At 34.2% G+C, this 16,918-nt stretch overlaps 1 protein-coding gene across 1 annotated transcript in view; it reads right to left on the bottom strand.

Moving 5' to 3' along the window:
- UBR3 (ubiquitin protein ligase E3 component n-recognin 3) overlaps positions 1-16,918 on the bottom strand; it is a 229,045-nt gene that overhangs the window by 117,054 nt on the left and 95,073 nt on the right. Inside the window, exons 19-23 of the mRNA XM_044913670.1 lie at positions 15,823-15,919; positions 8,971-9,112; positions 7,021-7,125; positions 5,820-5,993; positions 3,547-4,007 (exon numbers count right to left, since the gene is read on the bottom strand). Coding sequence (XP_044769605.1) covers positions 3,547-4,007; positions 5,820-5,993; positions 7,021-7,125; positions 8,971-9,112; positions 15,823-15,919 — 979 coding nt within the window. The remainder of the gene's footprint in view (positions 1-3,546; positions 4,008-5,819; positions 5,994-7,020; positions 7,126-8,970; positions 9,113-15,822; positions 15,920-16,918) is intronic.

Below are 16,918 nucleotides of genomic sequence, written 5' to 3'. Positions count from 1 at the left end.
AACAAACAATCCAGTCAAGAAATGGACAGAAGACATGAACAGACATTTCTCCAAAGAAGACATACAAATAGCCAACAGACACATGAAAAAATGCTCCACATCCACTTGGCATCAGGGAAATACAAATCAAAACCACAATGAGATACCACCTCACACCAGTCAGAATGGCTAAAATTAACAAGTCAGGAAACAACAAATGTTGGCGAGGATGAGGAGAAAGGGGAACCCTCCTACACAGTTGGTGGGAATGCAAGCTGGTGCAGCCACTCTGGAAAACAGTATGGAGGTTCCTCAAGAAGTTAAAAGTAGAGCTACCCTACGACCCAGCAATTGCACTACTAGGGATTTACCCCAAAGATACAAATGTAGTGATCTGAAGGGGCACCTGCGCCCCAATGTTTATAGCAGCAATGTCCACAGTAGCCAAACTATGGAAAGAGCCCAGATGTCCATCGACAGATGAATGGATAAAGAAGATGTGAGAGAGATACACACACACACGCACGCACACAATGGACTATTACTCAGCCATCAAAAAGAATGAAATCTTGCCATCTGCAACAACATGGATAGAACCCCATTCCTCTGCCCAACTCCCCTCCAGCAATCCTCAGTTTGTTTCCTATAGTTAAGAGTCTCTCATGATCCTTTCTGATTTCATCCCATTCAATTTTCCCTCCCTTCCCCTATGATCCTCTGCGTGTTTCTTATATTTTACATATGAGTGAAACCGTATGATAATTGTCTTTCTCTGACTTATTTCGCTTAGCATAATATGCTCTAGTATTAAAATGCACGTCTACTCTCCCACAACCACATGAGCCTGGGAGACTGTAAGCTCCAGATAATAATGGCTGTCACCTTGATTTTAGCCTTGTGAGACTCTGAGTAGAGAAGCAAGTCATACCACGCCTACACTTCGACATACAGAAACAGTGAGTAAATAAATGAATGCCGTTTTAACCTGTTTAAAGAAAAAAATTCTATACTAGAGCTTTCCATGATTTGCAGAAAAAGAATGTCAATTATTTTTCCTTGTGAATTTTTTATTAATTTAGATAATTCTTTTCTAAACTTGGGCATACATGTGAATAAAGATGAAAAGATAAGTTCTGGCAGATTCCGCACAACTCAGGAATTTTCCATTATTATCCCAGAGGTGGAGACACTGAGGTTGCATATTATTATAACTGTCTAAAGGTTTCCTTCCTATTTGTATTTTGTTCTCTATGAGTTACTCTTATGAAAGTGATGCTAAGTTTGTCCATAGGTGAGGTAGTTGGGAATGGATCACCATTAAGTGTTTATAAACTGTTTGGTCTTTATTATGAAACTCAATGCAAAATCCAAAATAAATTGAGAAAAGATAATGTGAGAAGCATAGTGAGATTCAAATAAATTCGTCTTAAACCTTAGCTGTCTGCTATACAATTAGCTTCAGGGCCTTGTCAATAATATCATCATCATCACCACTCAAAGGAAACAAAGCCCAAAAGGAAAAAAAAAAAAACACCTTTTTTCAGAGTATTATTTATTACAACAGCATTATTAGAGCCTTTGTAAAAATAGCATCTGAACTACTCCAGTATCCCATCTATTATGAGTAATAATTACAAAATAAACCAAAATAACCAAATAAAATAAACACTGATTCACTAAAAGTTTATCTTCTTTAAAAAAAGACATTATTCTGTAACTAAGAAAATACACCAATTTAAGAGGTTAACAAAAATAAAAATTTTACCTCATTTTTCAACCTTCTAATTTTATCAGTATATCTATTAAATCTTAGGCAGTTACTGATTCAAAATTAATGAATTGTCATATAAATTATGTTAGTTATTTATAACAACCCCTATTTATGAAATACTGTGAGAAGTAAAACTCTCCTACATTCTTTTTTTCTAAGATTTACTTATTTATTTATTTGAAAATGAGAGAGAGAGAGAGAGAGCAGGAGTGCAAGGGACGGGCAGAAGGAGAGGAAGAAGCAGACTCCTCGAGGAGGAGGGAGCCCGATGCAGGGCTCAATCCCAGGACCCTGGGATCATGACCTGAGCTGAAGGCAGACGCTTAACCAACTAAGCCACCCAGGCACCTTCTCCTACATTCTTAATATACTGAAGGCTTTTGTATATACTTTTAATATAAATTATCTGTAACAAATTTAATTACATCGGAAATGAAATACAACTATATATGTGATTTAAATTGCTCCTGATATAGTTACCAAAGGATGACCTCCTAACTACTGAATCAAAGGGAACTGCCAATCTTACCTGAACTTTTGTAGCATAATCTCACTGTTTCTTCTTTCTCGACCCCCTTGAACGCCACTCTCTACATTGTTCCTCCTCTTCCACTCTAGCCATCCATTTTCAGTCACCTTAGAGTCATTCCCTTTAATGTTTTTTCCTTATTCTATAAAAGTTCTATATTAAGTGTTCTCATTTCTTACTATACACACTCTTCCATATATAAGCCTTTAACTGCCCACATCTAAAGTGCTAACTCAGAATTCTCCCCTAAGTCTCAAACCCTTTATCTGACTGGACATCTCCACTTGGATGTCCTCTTTAAACTCAATAATGTACAAAATTGAGCATATCAACTTTAATGCTAAGCCTAAGCCTCTCTTATATTGGTCCTCCCCTATCTTGGTAAACAGGAACATTATCCAAGAAAGATTTTTTTTTTTTTTTAAGATTTTACTTATTCATTCATGAGAGGGGGGGGGGGGCAGAGGGAGAAGCAGGCTTCCAAGGAGCAGGGAGCCCAATGCAGGACTCAATTCCAGGACCCTGAGATCATGACCTGAGCCGAAGGCAGACGCTTAACCATCTGAGCCACCCAGGCGCCCAAGATTTTTATTTTTAATTTACAAATATTACGATTTAACAGGGGCGTCTGGCTGGCTAGGTCAGTAGAGCATGCAACTCTTGATCTCGAGATCATGAGTCTGAGCCCCACATTAGGGGCAGAATTCACTTAAAATTTTTTTTTAATTTAAAAAAATTTTTAAATACATTACATAACAACAAATTAAAAGCAACCTGAAGTTCCAAAAGCTAGAGCCATAAATATGTTTTAAAACATTACTTGTTTAATAATTAGTAATCATTTGTTGGAAAGATTGGAAAAGACCAAAAAACCCAAAACAATCAAATTTTTATTCTGAGAAATATTTAGAATATTTTTTTAACTTTCTATTCTCATTTAAAGTTGAACTGATGATAGTTTTTTAAAATAGCAGCAGAATTATTAGATAACCTACTAGTAGCAATTTTTCTAAAAGGGCCCGCCTACAACTTTAGAGTAGTAATTTAATGTTGGGGTCATAAACTCTTGTCTTTTCACCCCCAACTAACTCAAGCATGATGCATGCCCAAGCACTGACTATGTTTGGCTCCCTTTATCTTACAAAGGAATCAGCTATGATTATAGCTGTTAAACATCCAGGTGATTAGCCTCAGATGGCCAAAAAAGGGGATATATCAAATTTTCAACTGTACCATGTATGTTTAAAACATCAAAAATAAAAATTACCTTTCCTCTTTGTCCAATGTTTTCTTCTCTGCTGCAGTGATTTTTTTGGGTGGTACAGGAGGGGTCACTTTTCTACATATCTCTTCAATGATGCGTTTGTTCATTCTGCTTTGCAATGCAGCTTTTAATAAAATTCTTTCTACTGCAGTTATACCATCTCCATGATTGTATTTAGGAATTTCTGGTTGGATTAAAATTTCTATGTCATCAAGCCAAGGAGGATAGTAGGAGTTTTGTTTCCCTGAGAGTTTGTGATGAAGTTTAATTAACAAAGACAATATGCTTTCTTTAATTTCCAAAATGGCTGTAGTTAACTGTGGAGCTGAACCAGGAGCAGACCATTTACTTGAAGTTTTGGGACGAACCACCTGATTTGCTTCACTGCTACTGCGATTGATGATCTCTTGAAACTTCTTTCTACGCTCTGCTACTAAGCTGAAAACTTGAGCTGTACCAGAATTCTACCATTAAAAAAGAGAAAGAAAAATCAGGAGAAGTTATTCAGTGTTAAGTGTAAAAACATATTAGCACTACAATGTTCGAAGTTTAATCTGAGGATTTATTCAATAGATTTGCTCTTTGAGTAAGTCTGTCCCTTCACCTCTCTTAAATATATTTAGTCTCATTCAATCTGGAAACAACTCTGAGGAGAAAGGTGGTTATCCACAATAACACCTCTCTCTCAGCCTCCTAGGCCTATCTACCAGGAAAAATAGACAAAACCTGAGTAGTAGCTATAGCCATATTAAAGAGGAATCATACGCCAAATTCCTCACCAGTTTACAGGAATAAAAGATGTTGTACCCACTATTCACCAAGAATACTTATACTCTTCTAATATAACACTGTGTGTCAACTATACTCTATTAAAAAAAAGAATACTATACTCTTTACTAACTTCTACAAGACTGCTACATTTTCTAGTTAAGTAAATTATAAATTTTTTCCTAAATTAATGAATCTGAACTGCTAATTTCATTTTTAAAGAACATCAAAGTTTGAAAATTACTTCTAACAAACAGTTACTAAAAGGAAATATAAAGATGAAAAATCAAACTGATCTTGTCATATTTGAATATCACTATAATTTGTTATCTGAACAGATTTTTAAAACATTTCAATAATTTATCTTCCAAATAGTCTTTTTGTTAACACAGTCAAACTGCATCAGAGCTCTTAGAAATCATCTTTTAATTAAGATACGAGTCAATTTAATGGATTTAATTTTTTTAAGCAAGCATTCAAAGGATGCTCCAATATCAGTTGAGCTTTTATGAGCTAAATTATAGTATACACTATTTTTAACATCCAAACTGTTTTTCAAAGTACTCTGTACCAACATTAGAAGCAAAAGCTGCCTCTTATTAAGATTTCAATTTAGTCAAAATTCTTTATGGTGTTCACAGCAAAAACATGTTGTCAAAGGCAAAGAAAGCTCCTATAAATGGACTCTACTAAGAGAAACTTCTGATGCAGTGCTCTTTACCCAGAAAAATAGATTGTAGGGATTAGAGGTGTTTAAGTTTAGTTACTTGGCATGTCATTTCAAGATTTTTCATTTCTGCCTTTTAAAAATTAGTTAATTAAGCTACATGCAATGAAAAAGCTGATTTTCCAAGTTAAATCCAAATATACAATATATTAAGATTTGTGTGCGCCTATTTTATCAAAGTTAATTGCCCTAGAAGCAAAAAAAAAAATCTGTAAATGGGCATGCTGCCAGCAATTAAAGATTAAATTTATTTTGATTTAGGAAACATACATTTTTAAGATGTTAGTAACAATGCTAAATGCAAACAGACCCAAATGTGCTGCTTATAATTCGTCCAAAATCCTAAGAAAAACCCACTATTAAATACTAAGTATTATTTTTTTAACTTCAATAATATGAATTTTCTTTAAGCCTAAATCACTATATAAAAACACACGCACGGTAAACTTTTCTTTTTAATTTAACCATATTAAACACACACATATACACACAAATACTTCAAAGTGTTTTTCCGATTTCCGGTTAAAGCCTTATTGCTAGTTAATGCAAATATTATATACATCTACCTCTCTTTGAAGAACTTTTGGCCTTCGTGAACTCTGGCAGATTAAAGGAAAAAGATGGGTGAGGCAAAAGTTGCTTAGATATATCACAGGAAACAAAAGACAATTTAAAGTTACCTACAACCACATTTTTCTTTTGAGTATCATAGGATGGTCTAAACAATATACCCAATATAACATAGAGTCTTTCCTTTTATCTTTCTCTCTTCTACACTTACTTGTAAAGAACTCAAGCTGTCAGAGCTGGTACTTGCAAGTGAGTCTCTCTTCACTTCCGGAGCAGTCTCTGGAACTCTCACCCTAACATAGTTTATAAAGTGTCGCATGTTTGACACTAAGTTACTGCCAGGAAACCAACTGTCGTGACAACGTTCTGGTCCACACACTGACGCCTAAAACATGAACATAATGAATATGAAAACTTGCCAAGTCAGGTCTAATGTACAAGGTAGATGTAACCAGCCCAAATAATCATCCACTGTCTTATTTCCAAATCCTTTACAGTCTCATCTTCAAATTATAAAGTGCTAATAAACACAAATTCAAACATAAAATATAAGAATAAATTTCTCAATACTAATATAAGTCCAGTGGAAGTCAGCTAAATTTCTCCTGAAAAAAATACATTTTTCAATCTGGAAATACTTAACCATACAGAGTATTTTCAGAATCTATTAGTAATAACTCATAATATAGTCAAGTAATGCTAATTTGGACTAATTGCAGAAGAAAGTCTGAAAAATCAGTCAAAGTCTGACCTAGTTTTGGGGAAATATTAATGATCTTTTAATACCTATGAAAGAATATACGTTGATTCAACTTAGACAACAACATACTGCCTAGTCTCTTATTTGTTTTTTGCTGTTATTATGCTGTGCTATATTCTGTCTTTTTGGAGAGAGGGGATGAGGGGAATCTTACACTTGTAAAATCAATTTGTAGTAACAACTGCTTTTATGGAAATGATACTTCTAAAGTCCTATAACATATTAACAACTTGTATTCTTGAGTACTTTAAAAATTCTCCCATATTACAATAGTTACTTTTCACTTAAAACCTTTCCAAAAAGAATCTGCTACTCAAAAATAATCCCTAATCAAATTAGGATTTCTAAACAGAAGCCCTAACATAACAATTATTTATCAGTAGTCAATGTTATTAGCATAACGCCAGAAGTGCACTAACCACTTTTCTTAGATCTATATATTATGAATTACAAATTTCAAATTCAATAATATCATAAGTAGAGTAAAACCTCTAAAAGAACATATGTATTTGAAGATCAAAAAGGGCCTTTTCCAGTAGTTAATAATATCTTATGCACATGATGAATCCATAAATACATTTCCAGATGACACACTACCTTTGTTAAGGCATTTTATAACTTTAATATTTAAAAACATAAGAAACTTACTTACCTCTTCATCTGATTCCTCTTCAGCTGAATTTTCAAGTCCTAATTCAATCAGATACAAAACCATGCAGAGTACGTGTTCTGACAGATTTTGATGATCCATCAAAATCTTTAAAGAGGGAAAAAAATGCCTCATAATTACTTTTTCCACACAACATATTTAAGTATCCAAAAACATGTTGTTATAGATGAAAATAACAATCATATATATAAATAAATATACAGCATGATCAGAAAATAAGTAAAGCTACATCTTGGTGAAAAGACAAACTAAAATCAGAAGAACAGGTTCCTTCTCAAGATCACACAGTATTTTAAGCAATATCTAGAAATACTGGTTCATGGATTCCTAAAGGTAATACATTAAGTAGTCCACTAAATCTATTATTATATACTAGTATCTAATAAAATAATTTAATAAGAATGCTTTGCATCCTCATTTGCTGATACTCTTTCTCCTGATGACAAAAATACTAGATAAATAAGTGTACTCAATAGGATAACTCATGTAAATGTGTTAAACATAGCACCTGGCATATAACTGGAAGCACAGTAAATATCTATAGAATATTAATGTTCTTAAAATGTCTCTAAAATTAAAGTTCTCAGCCTGAGTATTTTGTGCAGTTGAGTAAATGTATGTGTTAGTATGTGGTTTATACGGGTGAGAAAGGAAAAAGGGATGCAACTAGTTAAAAGAGAGGCTTCTCTGAGGAAACATCAATAAATCTGACCTTATGTGGATTATACATTGCAAGCTTTACACATCTTATGCAGGATTTCAGGGCTAACCTACAACAATCATTCATTCAATATGATGCAACAAACTACTAACCGGAACATACCTAAAAATACCATAAGAAAAAAATGGCCTGGCAGCCATCACGTTGTCCTCATTATAAGAAAGCCCTCTGGCCAAATGATGGAAGGGGAAAAAGAAGAGGTTCTGTGGGAGTACCTTGCCAGCTGCAGGTGAGACTGTTGAGAGTACAAAAGAAACTGCCCAAATGCCTGGGCAGGCTTGAAAAAGGACTTAGTCACCTAAGAGCTAATTTATTCTGACTAAAGAATAAAGACTTTGAGTTAGCTGCCTTTCTGATGTTTATTTTGACTACTAAACTAAGAAGGCTTTTCTGTACATCTTTTGTGTGGCACAGTCGTGAAGACAGTAAACTTTCATAACCTCTTAAAAACCTCTTTTATACAGATTCTGTATATACCTAACTATTTGACCCTGAGCAACAGATTCTGGCCTTAGTTTTCTCATTTTTAAAATTGGAACAATGGACCAGAATTATTGTGAGGATTACACAAGTTAACATCTGTAATTTGTATAATATAGTATCTATCAATTGGTGTTCAACAGTAGGCAGGTAGTGCAGATGGTGGGAGGAACAGGAGGAGGCGACTGAAGGCTGGGAGGCAACAGAGATGATCCTTTCTAATCCACTACTTACAGAGAGGAAATCAAGGCTCAGCCACACACCCGCTAGTATAAGCAACACTACAACAGATTTCAGACTCCTACTACCTATCATTACTACACTGCCTCCTCTTGATAAATATAACCTTACTAACTAAATTCAAATAAATTTTGGCTTGAAATCCTGTGACAGTACATCCTACAGTTTCAAATGAGTAACTTAAAAGCTAAGGAAAAAATGACTAAGAATGATTTTCGGAGTTTTATTAACATGTTCTATATTAATGTTTTTTACATTATCTGAAACTGGGTACGATGAATAGTTTCCCACAAAGAATGGTGTAGCCACTACATTTTCAACTCAGAACTCACATATATGTGTTTATGACATATCCTCACACATCTTTAATGTATAAATACACTTTGCTTTATAAGTAGTACTTTTATGTAAATATTATCTGCTAACGCTTTTATTTGAAAATATGGAAATAAATTCTAATCTGAGTCTTTCTATTCAAATTACGACTGTACCTTGTAAAGCAGAGTGAATAGCACAATGTGTAAAGTTTTACAGTGCAAAAGTCTCATGAGACCTTTATAGCTGGGATGGAGTGGCGTCCTTTTCTTATAGGGAGGCCAAGGATTTCCAGGGAATTTTCCACTCTGTTTTAAACTGGAAAAATAAAGCAAAACTAAATTAGATGATAGACTTAAGATTAAACTGTGGTTTAAATTGTTTTTTATAATTTTTGTCAGATTTTTCTATGCAGTACTATTTTTAATTAAATTGCTCAAAAATGCCAGATATCTATTCTCTCATAATAAACATTTTGTATTGAATAAAAATGAGTAGGGAGACCTAAGCTGAAAACTAGAAAAAAAATATGAATAGGAAATGTTAACAAAAGGAAAGAAACAGAAAGAATATAGTGAACTACTAAACAAAGAAATTTCCAGTCACAACAATTGAAAAAAACAGATAACCTGAAATTCTCCCACCTACCAACAGCTTGGAAAGCTGGACAAAATATAAAATGTAATTTTTTCAATGCATATTTGGACTCACAAAAAAGAAGGGGAAGTTCCCCGGTTACCAGAAAAAGAACAGGAATTAACAACAAACACTAACAATGTGTTTTTAAAGTCCTTGAGCAGGCAGATCTCAAGGTACCGGGCTCACACAAAGTTTAGGGATGGAACTGAGATTCCACACAAAGCTGACACCTTTGAAAAGCTTCACCCTCAATGAAAGAATAACTCACAAGGAAAAATAAGAAAGCTCATCTGTCTCTTCTGTGATGAAGAACAACAGGCTCCCCAGGAAGACCGTAATAATGAACTCATATGCAAATAACAGCAGACTCAAAACACAAAAGGCAAAATCTGAGAGAATTACACAGAGAAACTGACAAATTCACAAACAATAGAGGATATTAACACATTTCTAACAGAAAGCCTAAGAAAAATAAATTGGTAAGGATTTTGAAGACTTTTTAAAAAAGATTTATTTATTTATTTGAGAGAGAGAGAACGTGCATGAGAGGAGAAAGAGGGAGAGAGAGAATCTCAAGCAGACTCCCCACTGAGCACGGAGCCCAACAAAGGGCTCGATCCCATAACCCTGAGACCATGACCTGAGCCAAAATCAAGAGCCGGACACTTAACTGACTGAGCCACCCAGGAGCCCCAGGATTTTGAAGATTTTAAACAACATAACTGATAAGCTTGAACCAAAGACATTTAAAGAACATCCAATAAATAGAGAATACATACAATTTTAAGTGCACTTAGAATATTTACGAAAGGGGCGCCTGGGTGGCTCAGTCATTAAGCATCTGCCTTTGGCTGGGATCAAGCCCCACATCGGGCTCCCTGCTCAGCGGGAAGCCTGCTTCTCCCTCTCACACTCCCCCTGCTTTTATTCCCTGTCTCACTGTCTCTCTCTCTGTCAAATAAATAGATAAAATCTTTAAAAAAAAAAAAAAAAGAGTATTTACAAAAATTTACAAAATACTAGGATTGAAAGTAATTTTCAAAAAAATAGCAAAAGAATGGCTATATGGGCCACAACCACTTGTCACAAAGCAAATAAAACTAGAACTCTACTAAATGATAACCCAAAACTTCAGACATGTACACATTTTATAACATGATGCTCCTAGAAATTCACACATAATTATAATCATAATAGAAAAATTTTAAATTTAGAACCTAAACTTTATAGAAAAAATTGTGGGATACAACTAAAGCAGTACTAGAAGGAAACTCCCAGTATTAAATGCATGTATTTTTGTAAAAAGTCAAAAACTAATTGTCTAAGGGAGAAAATCCAAACTAAATTGAAAGAAGATAATAATAAAGAAGGAAAAAGTACAAAATAGAAAACAAGGGGGAAAAAGAAACAACAAAATCAAAGTTTATTTAAAAAAAAATAGTAAAACTGGCAGTCCTCTGATAAGACTATCAAGAATAAGAAACAGCAAACACAAATAAATAATAGGAACAAAAAGGCAAAGACAATTTTTTAACTATTATATACTTAAGACAAAATAAAATGTCTCCCAGAAAAATGTAACTTGACCATCCCTTTCAAAAAGTAATAAAAATCCTAAGTAAGACTATAAGCTTTAAAGAAAGTGCCTTAGGGGCACCTGGGTGGCTCAGTCGTTAAGCATCTGCCTTCAGCTCAGGTCATGACCCCGGGGTCCTGGAATCAAGCCCCACATTGGACTCCCTGCCACACGAGAAGACTACTTCTCCCTCTCCCACTCCCCCTGTTTGTGTTCCCTCTCTCGCTGTGTCTCTCTCTGTCAAATAAATAAAATCTTTAAAAAATAAAAAAATAATAAAAATAAATTTTAAAAATAATAATAAAGAAAGTGACTTAGTTTTAAATTACATCCCCCTCAAAAAAAAAAAAATACATGAGGCCCAGGTAGTTGAACAGGCAAGTTCTATCAAAACTTCAAGAAATATCCACCTAAGAATGAAGTTAGACCACTAACCTTATACCATATGCAAAAATTAACTCAAAATGCATAAAAGACTGAAATATAAGAGCTAGAACTATAAAATTCTTCGAAGAAAACATAGGCATAAGTCTTCCTAATGTGGATTAAGCAATAGATATGACACCAAAAGCACAAGCAACAAAAGAAAAAACTAGATAAATTGAACTTCATTAAAATTAACTTTTTTGCAGCAAAAGACACTCAAAAAGTGAAAAGACAACCCGCAACGCACAGAATAGTAGAAAATATTTACAAATCATATTTCTGGTGTTAGTATTCATAATATATAAAGAGTTCTTAAATTCAATAATAAAAAGTTACTCCAATTAAAAATGTGCAAAGGATCGGGACAGTTCTCCAAAGATGATACACAAATGGCCAATAAACACATGAAAATATAATCAACATCATTAGCCATCAGGAAAATGCAAATCAAAACTACAATGAGATACTACTTCACACCACAAGGATGGCTATAATCAAAAAGACAGATTATAAGTGTTAGTAAGGAAAAGGAGAAACTGGAACCCTCATTCACTGCTGATGGGAATATATAAAACTGAGGCTGCCTTGGTAAGCAATCTGGTAGTTCCTTTAACAATTAAACATAGAGGGGCGCCTGGGTGGCTCAGTCATTAAATGTCTGCCTTTGGCTCAGGTCATGATCCCAGGGTCCTGGGATCGAGCCCCACATCAAGCTCCCTGGCTCAGCAGGAAGCCTGCTTCTCCCTCTCTCACTTCCCCTGCTTGTATTCCCTCTTTCACTGTCTCTCTGTCAAATAAATAAATAAAATCTTAAAAAAACAAACAAACATAGAGGAGCGCCTCCATGGCTCAGTCAGTTAAGGTTAAGCATCTGCCTTCAGCTCAGGTCATGATCTCAGGGTCCTGGGATCAAGTCCCGAACCTGGCTTCCTGCTCAGTGGGGAGTTGGCTTCTCCCTCTACCCCTCTCTCTCCTCCCTGCTCGTGATCTCTCTTGCCATCTGCAACAACATGGGTGGAGCTAAAGAGTATTATGTGCTAAGCAAAATAGGTCAGTCAGACAAAGACAAATACCAATTGATTTCACTCATATCTGGAATTTAAGAAACAAAACAAGCAAGGGGAAAAAAGTAAGACACAGAGAGAGAGAGAGACAAATCAAGAAACAGGCTCTTGATTACAGAGAACAGTTTGGGAAGGTGGATGGGCGGGGGAGGAATGTGTTAAACAGGTGATAGGGACTAAGGAGTGCTCTTGTGATGAGGATCTGGTGATGTATGGAATTGCTGAATCACTATATTGTACACCTGAAACCAATATAACATTGTATGTTAATTGGAATTAAAATAAAAACTTAAAAAGATGGCATTTCTACCAAATTAATCCATGAATTAATCTAAATGCTGTCAATTAATTTCAATCAGCACAATTTCAATCAAAATCCAATATGTTTCATCGTTAAGTTTGATATGGTCATCACAAAATTCTAGGCAAAGAGCCAAGAATAAATAACTATTATAAACAGAAGAGAGAAGGAGGAGAAGGAAGAGAAGGAAGAAGAGGAGAAAGGAGAGAAACTTAATATTTGTGATAGTATGGGATTAATTTACAGAATGAACAAAAGAGATACAGATCTATAGACATACAGATACCGGATACAGTCAACTGCCTTTATTCACAGTAGTTATGTTCTATAAAGTCACCACAAACATTTAATTATTGCTCCTAGGAGAAATACAGGATTAGGTTCCTGCAAGTCTGGGGTCAATTTTGTTAATCAAAATTCCATTTGCATTATATTTGCCAATGTCCTTGTAAATCAAGATGGTCCTATCAACAATGAAAATCTGCTCTTTCATGTGACCCTTTTCTGACTAACTCTTAGCAAGTATTTTTACAATTCTTCCACCTCATGATCTACAGAACTGCCTTGCCTGTATATTTAACATTTTTCACATTATATTACCTTTTGAAACATGAAGCCAGCCAAGCACTAGCAAAAAAAGGTTTAACGTTTTCCTGACCCTTGCTAAACGTGACAGGAATTTCTTTGGCTTTCAGCCTCACAACAAAGCTATCCACTACACTTTTTTATCAGTCATCATTCATAAGTCCACAAATTTAGCTTTTAACCTTTCCATAGCTTCATCACACACTACAATTGCTATTTTAACACTTTTTGGAATGACCTCACGTACAGATCAGTGAATTTCCTCTACCTCTTTCTGGATGTACCACATTATTGATTCATTACCATTGAACTCACAGCCAACAGCATTATAACCCATGAATTAACAAAGCTTATCTAACAATGAATTTTCTCTGTAAGGCACATCAAAGCCTTCTTGCCCTTAGGAACACCAGAGAGCACTTCAGTACTACATTTGGGGGCCACTTTAAATAGCAAAATCACAAACAAAAAGGACAAAAATGCAAAAACAGCACTAAATACACCACAAAAAGGATACTTGTTTAAAGTATGAGAGCTGAAACAAGAGGGCAGAACTTTGCTCTGTTCAACCTCAACTAGATGCACTCTGCATGTCCACACACACCTGCAAATACCCAGGAAAAAGCTACAAGTATTAATTTTGGATTCAAAACTTTAGCAAGTAGCCAAATTTGTAAATAAAGAATTTGCAAACAATGAGGATCAATTGTATATGACAGAATTAGCATACTGTAAATCAGTGAGAAAGGAATGAATTGTTCAATAAATGATCCTAAAGCAAGTGGTTTTCTATAGGAGTAAAAATAAATAATCACTACTTCACTACCACAAACAAAAATCAATTCCAGGTGGATTAGAGATCTAAAGGTAAAAAAGGAAAACTTGAGAACTAATAAACTGTAGACAACCTAATAGAGAAACAGGCAGAGAATAATCCATACACAGTTCTTACAGCAAGAAACATGAAAAGAAATCAATAGATTTTTAAAAAGCTCACCTAGTAATCCAGGCAATGCAAATTAAAGTGAGTTACAAATTCAGCACTTGAAATTAAAACCAAAGAATGAACATAAGTATTTAATTTTACTTTCACCCAAAACTCCAAAAGAACTATAGTAATGGTATTTTTTAAAGGATGAAAGCCACAAAAATGGGGAAAATCACAAAAGAAAAAAATGAAAGATTTTAACTGGAAAGCATATGGACACCTGGTAACTCATCTAGGGCTAAGAAAACCAAATCACAAGAAGGCAATGGGAAAAGCTGAGCATCAATTCAAGTAACACCGGAGAATCCTCAAAAGGCTCAGAAACTGGCAGCACCTGGTACCTCAGTAACTGGAGATCCGGAGTTAGAAGTGCTCTCCCAGGGGCACCTGGGTGGCTCAGTCAGTTAAGTGACTGCCTTCCACTCAGGTCTTGATCCCAGAATCCTGGGATCAGCCCCACATTGGGCTCCCTACTCAGTGGGGAGTCTGCTTTTCCCTCTCCCTCTGCCCCTTCCCTGCTTGTGCGCACGCTCTCTCTCTCAAATAAATAAAATCTTTTAAAAAAAGAAAGTAGAGTATGAAGAACCTCAGACTATCTCTCCAAGGGTTTTAGAGAATGGTAGAGAGAGATGCTGATGGCTGAACTAGTCGGCGTTTTTTGGTTTTGTTTTTTTGGGGAGAAGGAGGGGTATGCTAAAACTCTACACTACAAACCACTTCCTATATATCTATTACTGCAATGTCTTGGCAAAAGAGAAGTTTCAATTATACCTAATATCTATATTTACACTTTGATAGACAAATATTTTCTCAAGATCAAAGATATTTGTATCATTTAAAACTTGTCTTAAAATATTTAACATACGCTTTAGAAAAGCAGATAAAAGATATTATGATGTTCAGCAAGACAACATTTAAAAATAGTTTATAAAAACAGCAAACAAAAATGAATTCTTCATTGAAAAGATATTCAAAACTTTTTTCTGCAATCATTTTAAAACATTTTGTTAAATATTTACAAGTAAAATTCAATTTGCTTTAGCTATTTTCCCAGTTGTGAAAAACACAGCAACATTACCAAACTTTTTGTAGATACCCATCACCTCTGATAGCAGACAATTTTATTCTCTTAACTTGTGCCTCCTCTACTGGTTTAAAAGTAGAACAACACAAAACCAAGTTTTGCATCCCACTAGTCAAATACCAACTAAATAAGTGTGTTATTTTTTTATTTATGTCTATTTCTGATATTTTATAAAATTTATCAGATTCTGGATCAAGAATCTTGAAAACAAAAATATCTGGCAGATTTTTTAAAATTTTAAAATATTATTTTCTCCTTTAAAGATTAAGAGTATACTTTAATGACAGCATATCACATTTGTGTTATAACTGAAATTTTTCTACATAAATACAAAACATCCATTATTATACTTATAACAGACTTACAATGCTGTGTATCTGTCCATTGCAGACTGCACGTCTCTTCGGTACACTGTTCGAAGAATGACCATGACAGGGTCAAATTCCTGATCCCAGACTTCAGCTATTATTCAAAAGAAAGTAGAAACAAAACACTGACTTCTTAGGAATAAAGTCAATCCTTGATGACTAAGTACATTTAAGTATATTTTACATTCATAAGATGGGAAAGTTTGATTTGATTATATATTTGCTTTAATAAGCTTGATATTGTGACTACTTTTCTAAGTCAAAAATCATGATTTCATCATTATGAATGTTCTTTTAAGTTCAGCAAGAACTAGTGAGCAAAAACTATTATAATGAAAAAAAGTAAGTATTATAATGTGATAACGCTTCACCATAAAAGCTTAGTTCATCTTTTTTTTTGTAAAGTGCCAACAGAATATAGGAAACACAATGCATTAATAACTTTGAAAATATTCAAAGATAAAAATATGAAAACTAAATTAAAAAATTAATGAGCTATTGATTTTCAAGAGTCTTACTGTGTAATATTTTTGGTTTGTAAAAGATCTTCTGTTCTTTTGCTAAAATTGATCATTGATCACCTTACTGTCTTCACAATCAGGAACCATTATCCCATGTGTGATAGGTGTACAATTGGTGGTATACAGATGATTTTAAGTGTACAAAGATTTTTATTTTAATAATTATATAAGTATAACATATATTAGGAAATTGTACATTGCATATAAAACCCAGGATCTCACTAATAATCATGCTTAGCATGAGGTGAAGTTTAAAAAAGTGAATCCATTTAAGGATATACAGCAGACTAGAAATATAATAATAGAGATGGTATTTAGATGTGGAAAAATCTACAATATGGCCTGAGAATGGTAATTTTAGAAACCACTGCCTCAAGAGTGTATCTTGCCTAGATTAATTTTTTTCCCATCTCATTCTAGCAAAATTCTTAACATCTGAAAACAGTAAGAAGCTTAAGTTTCTCTGTACACATCTGTAATTTCAATTTCCTGGCATAAGAAACTGTTAACAATTGTCCCTATTTTCATGTAACAGACCATTCATTCATCTTAAATTATCTCTCATAAGTATG

The sequence above is a fragment of the Neomonachus schauinslandi genome, chromosome 3 (genome assembly GCF_002201575.2).
Source record: "Neomonachus schauinslandi chromosome 3, ASM220157v2, whole genome shotgun sequence".
Taxonomy (NCBI): Eukaryota; Metazoa; Chordata; class Mammalia; order Carnivora; family Phocidae; genus Neomonachus; species Neomonachus schauinslandi.
This window is presented reverse-complemented; position numbering and strand designations above follow the sequence as displayed.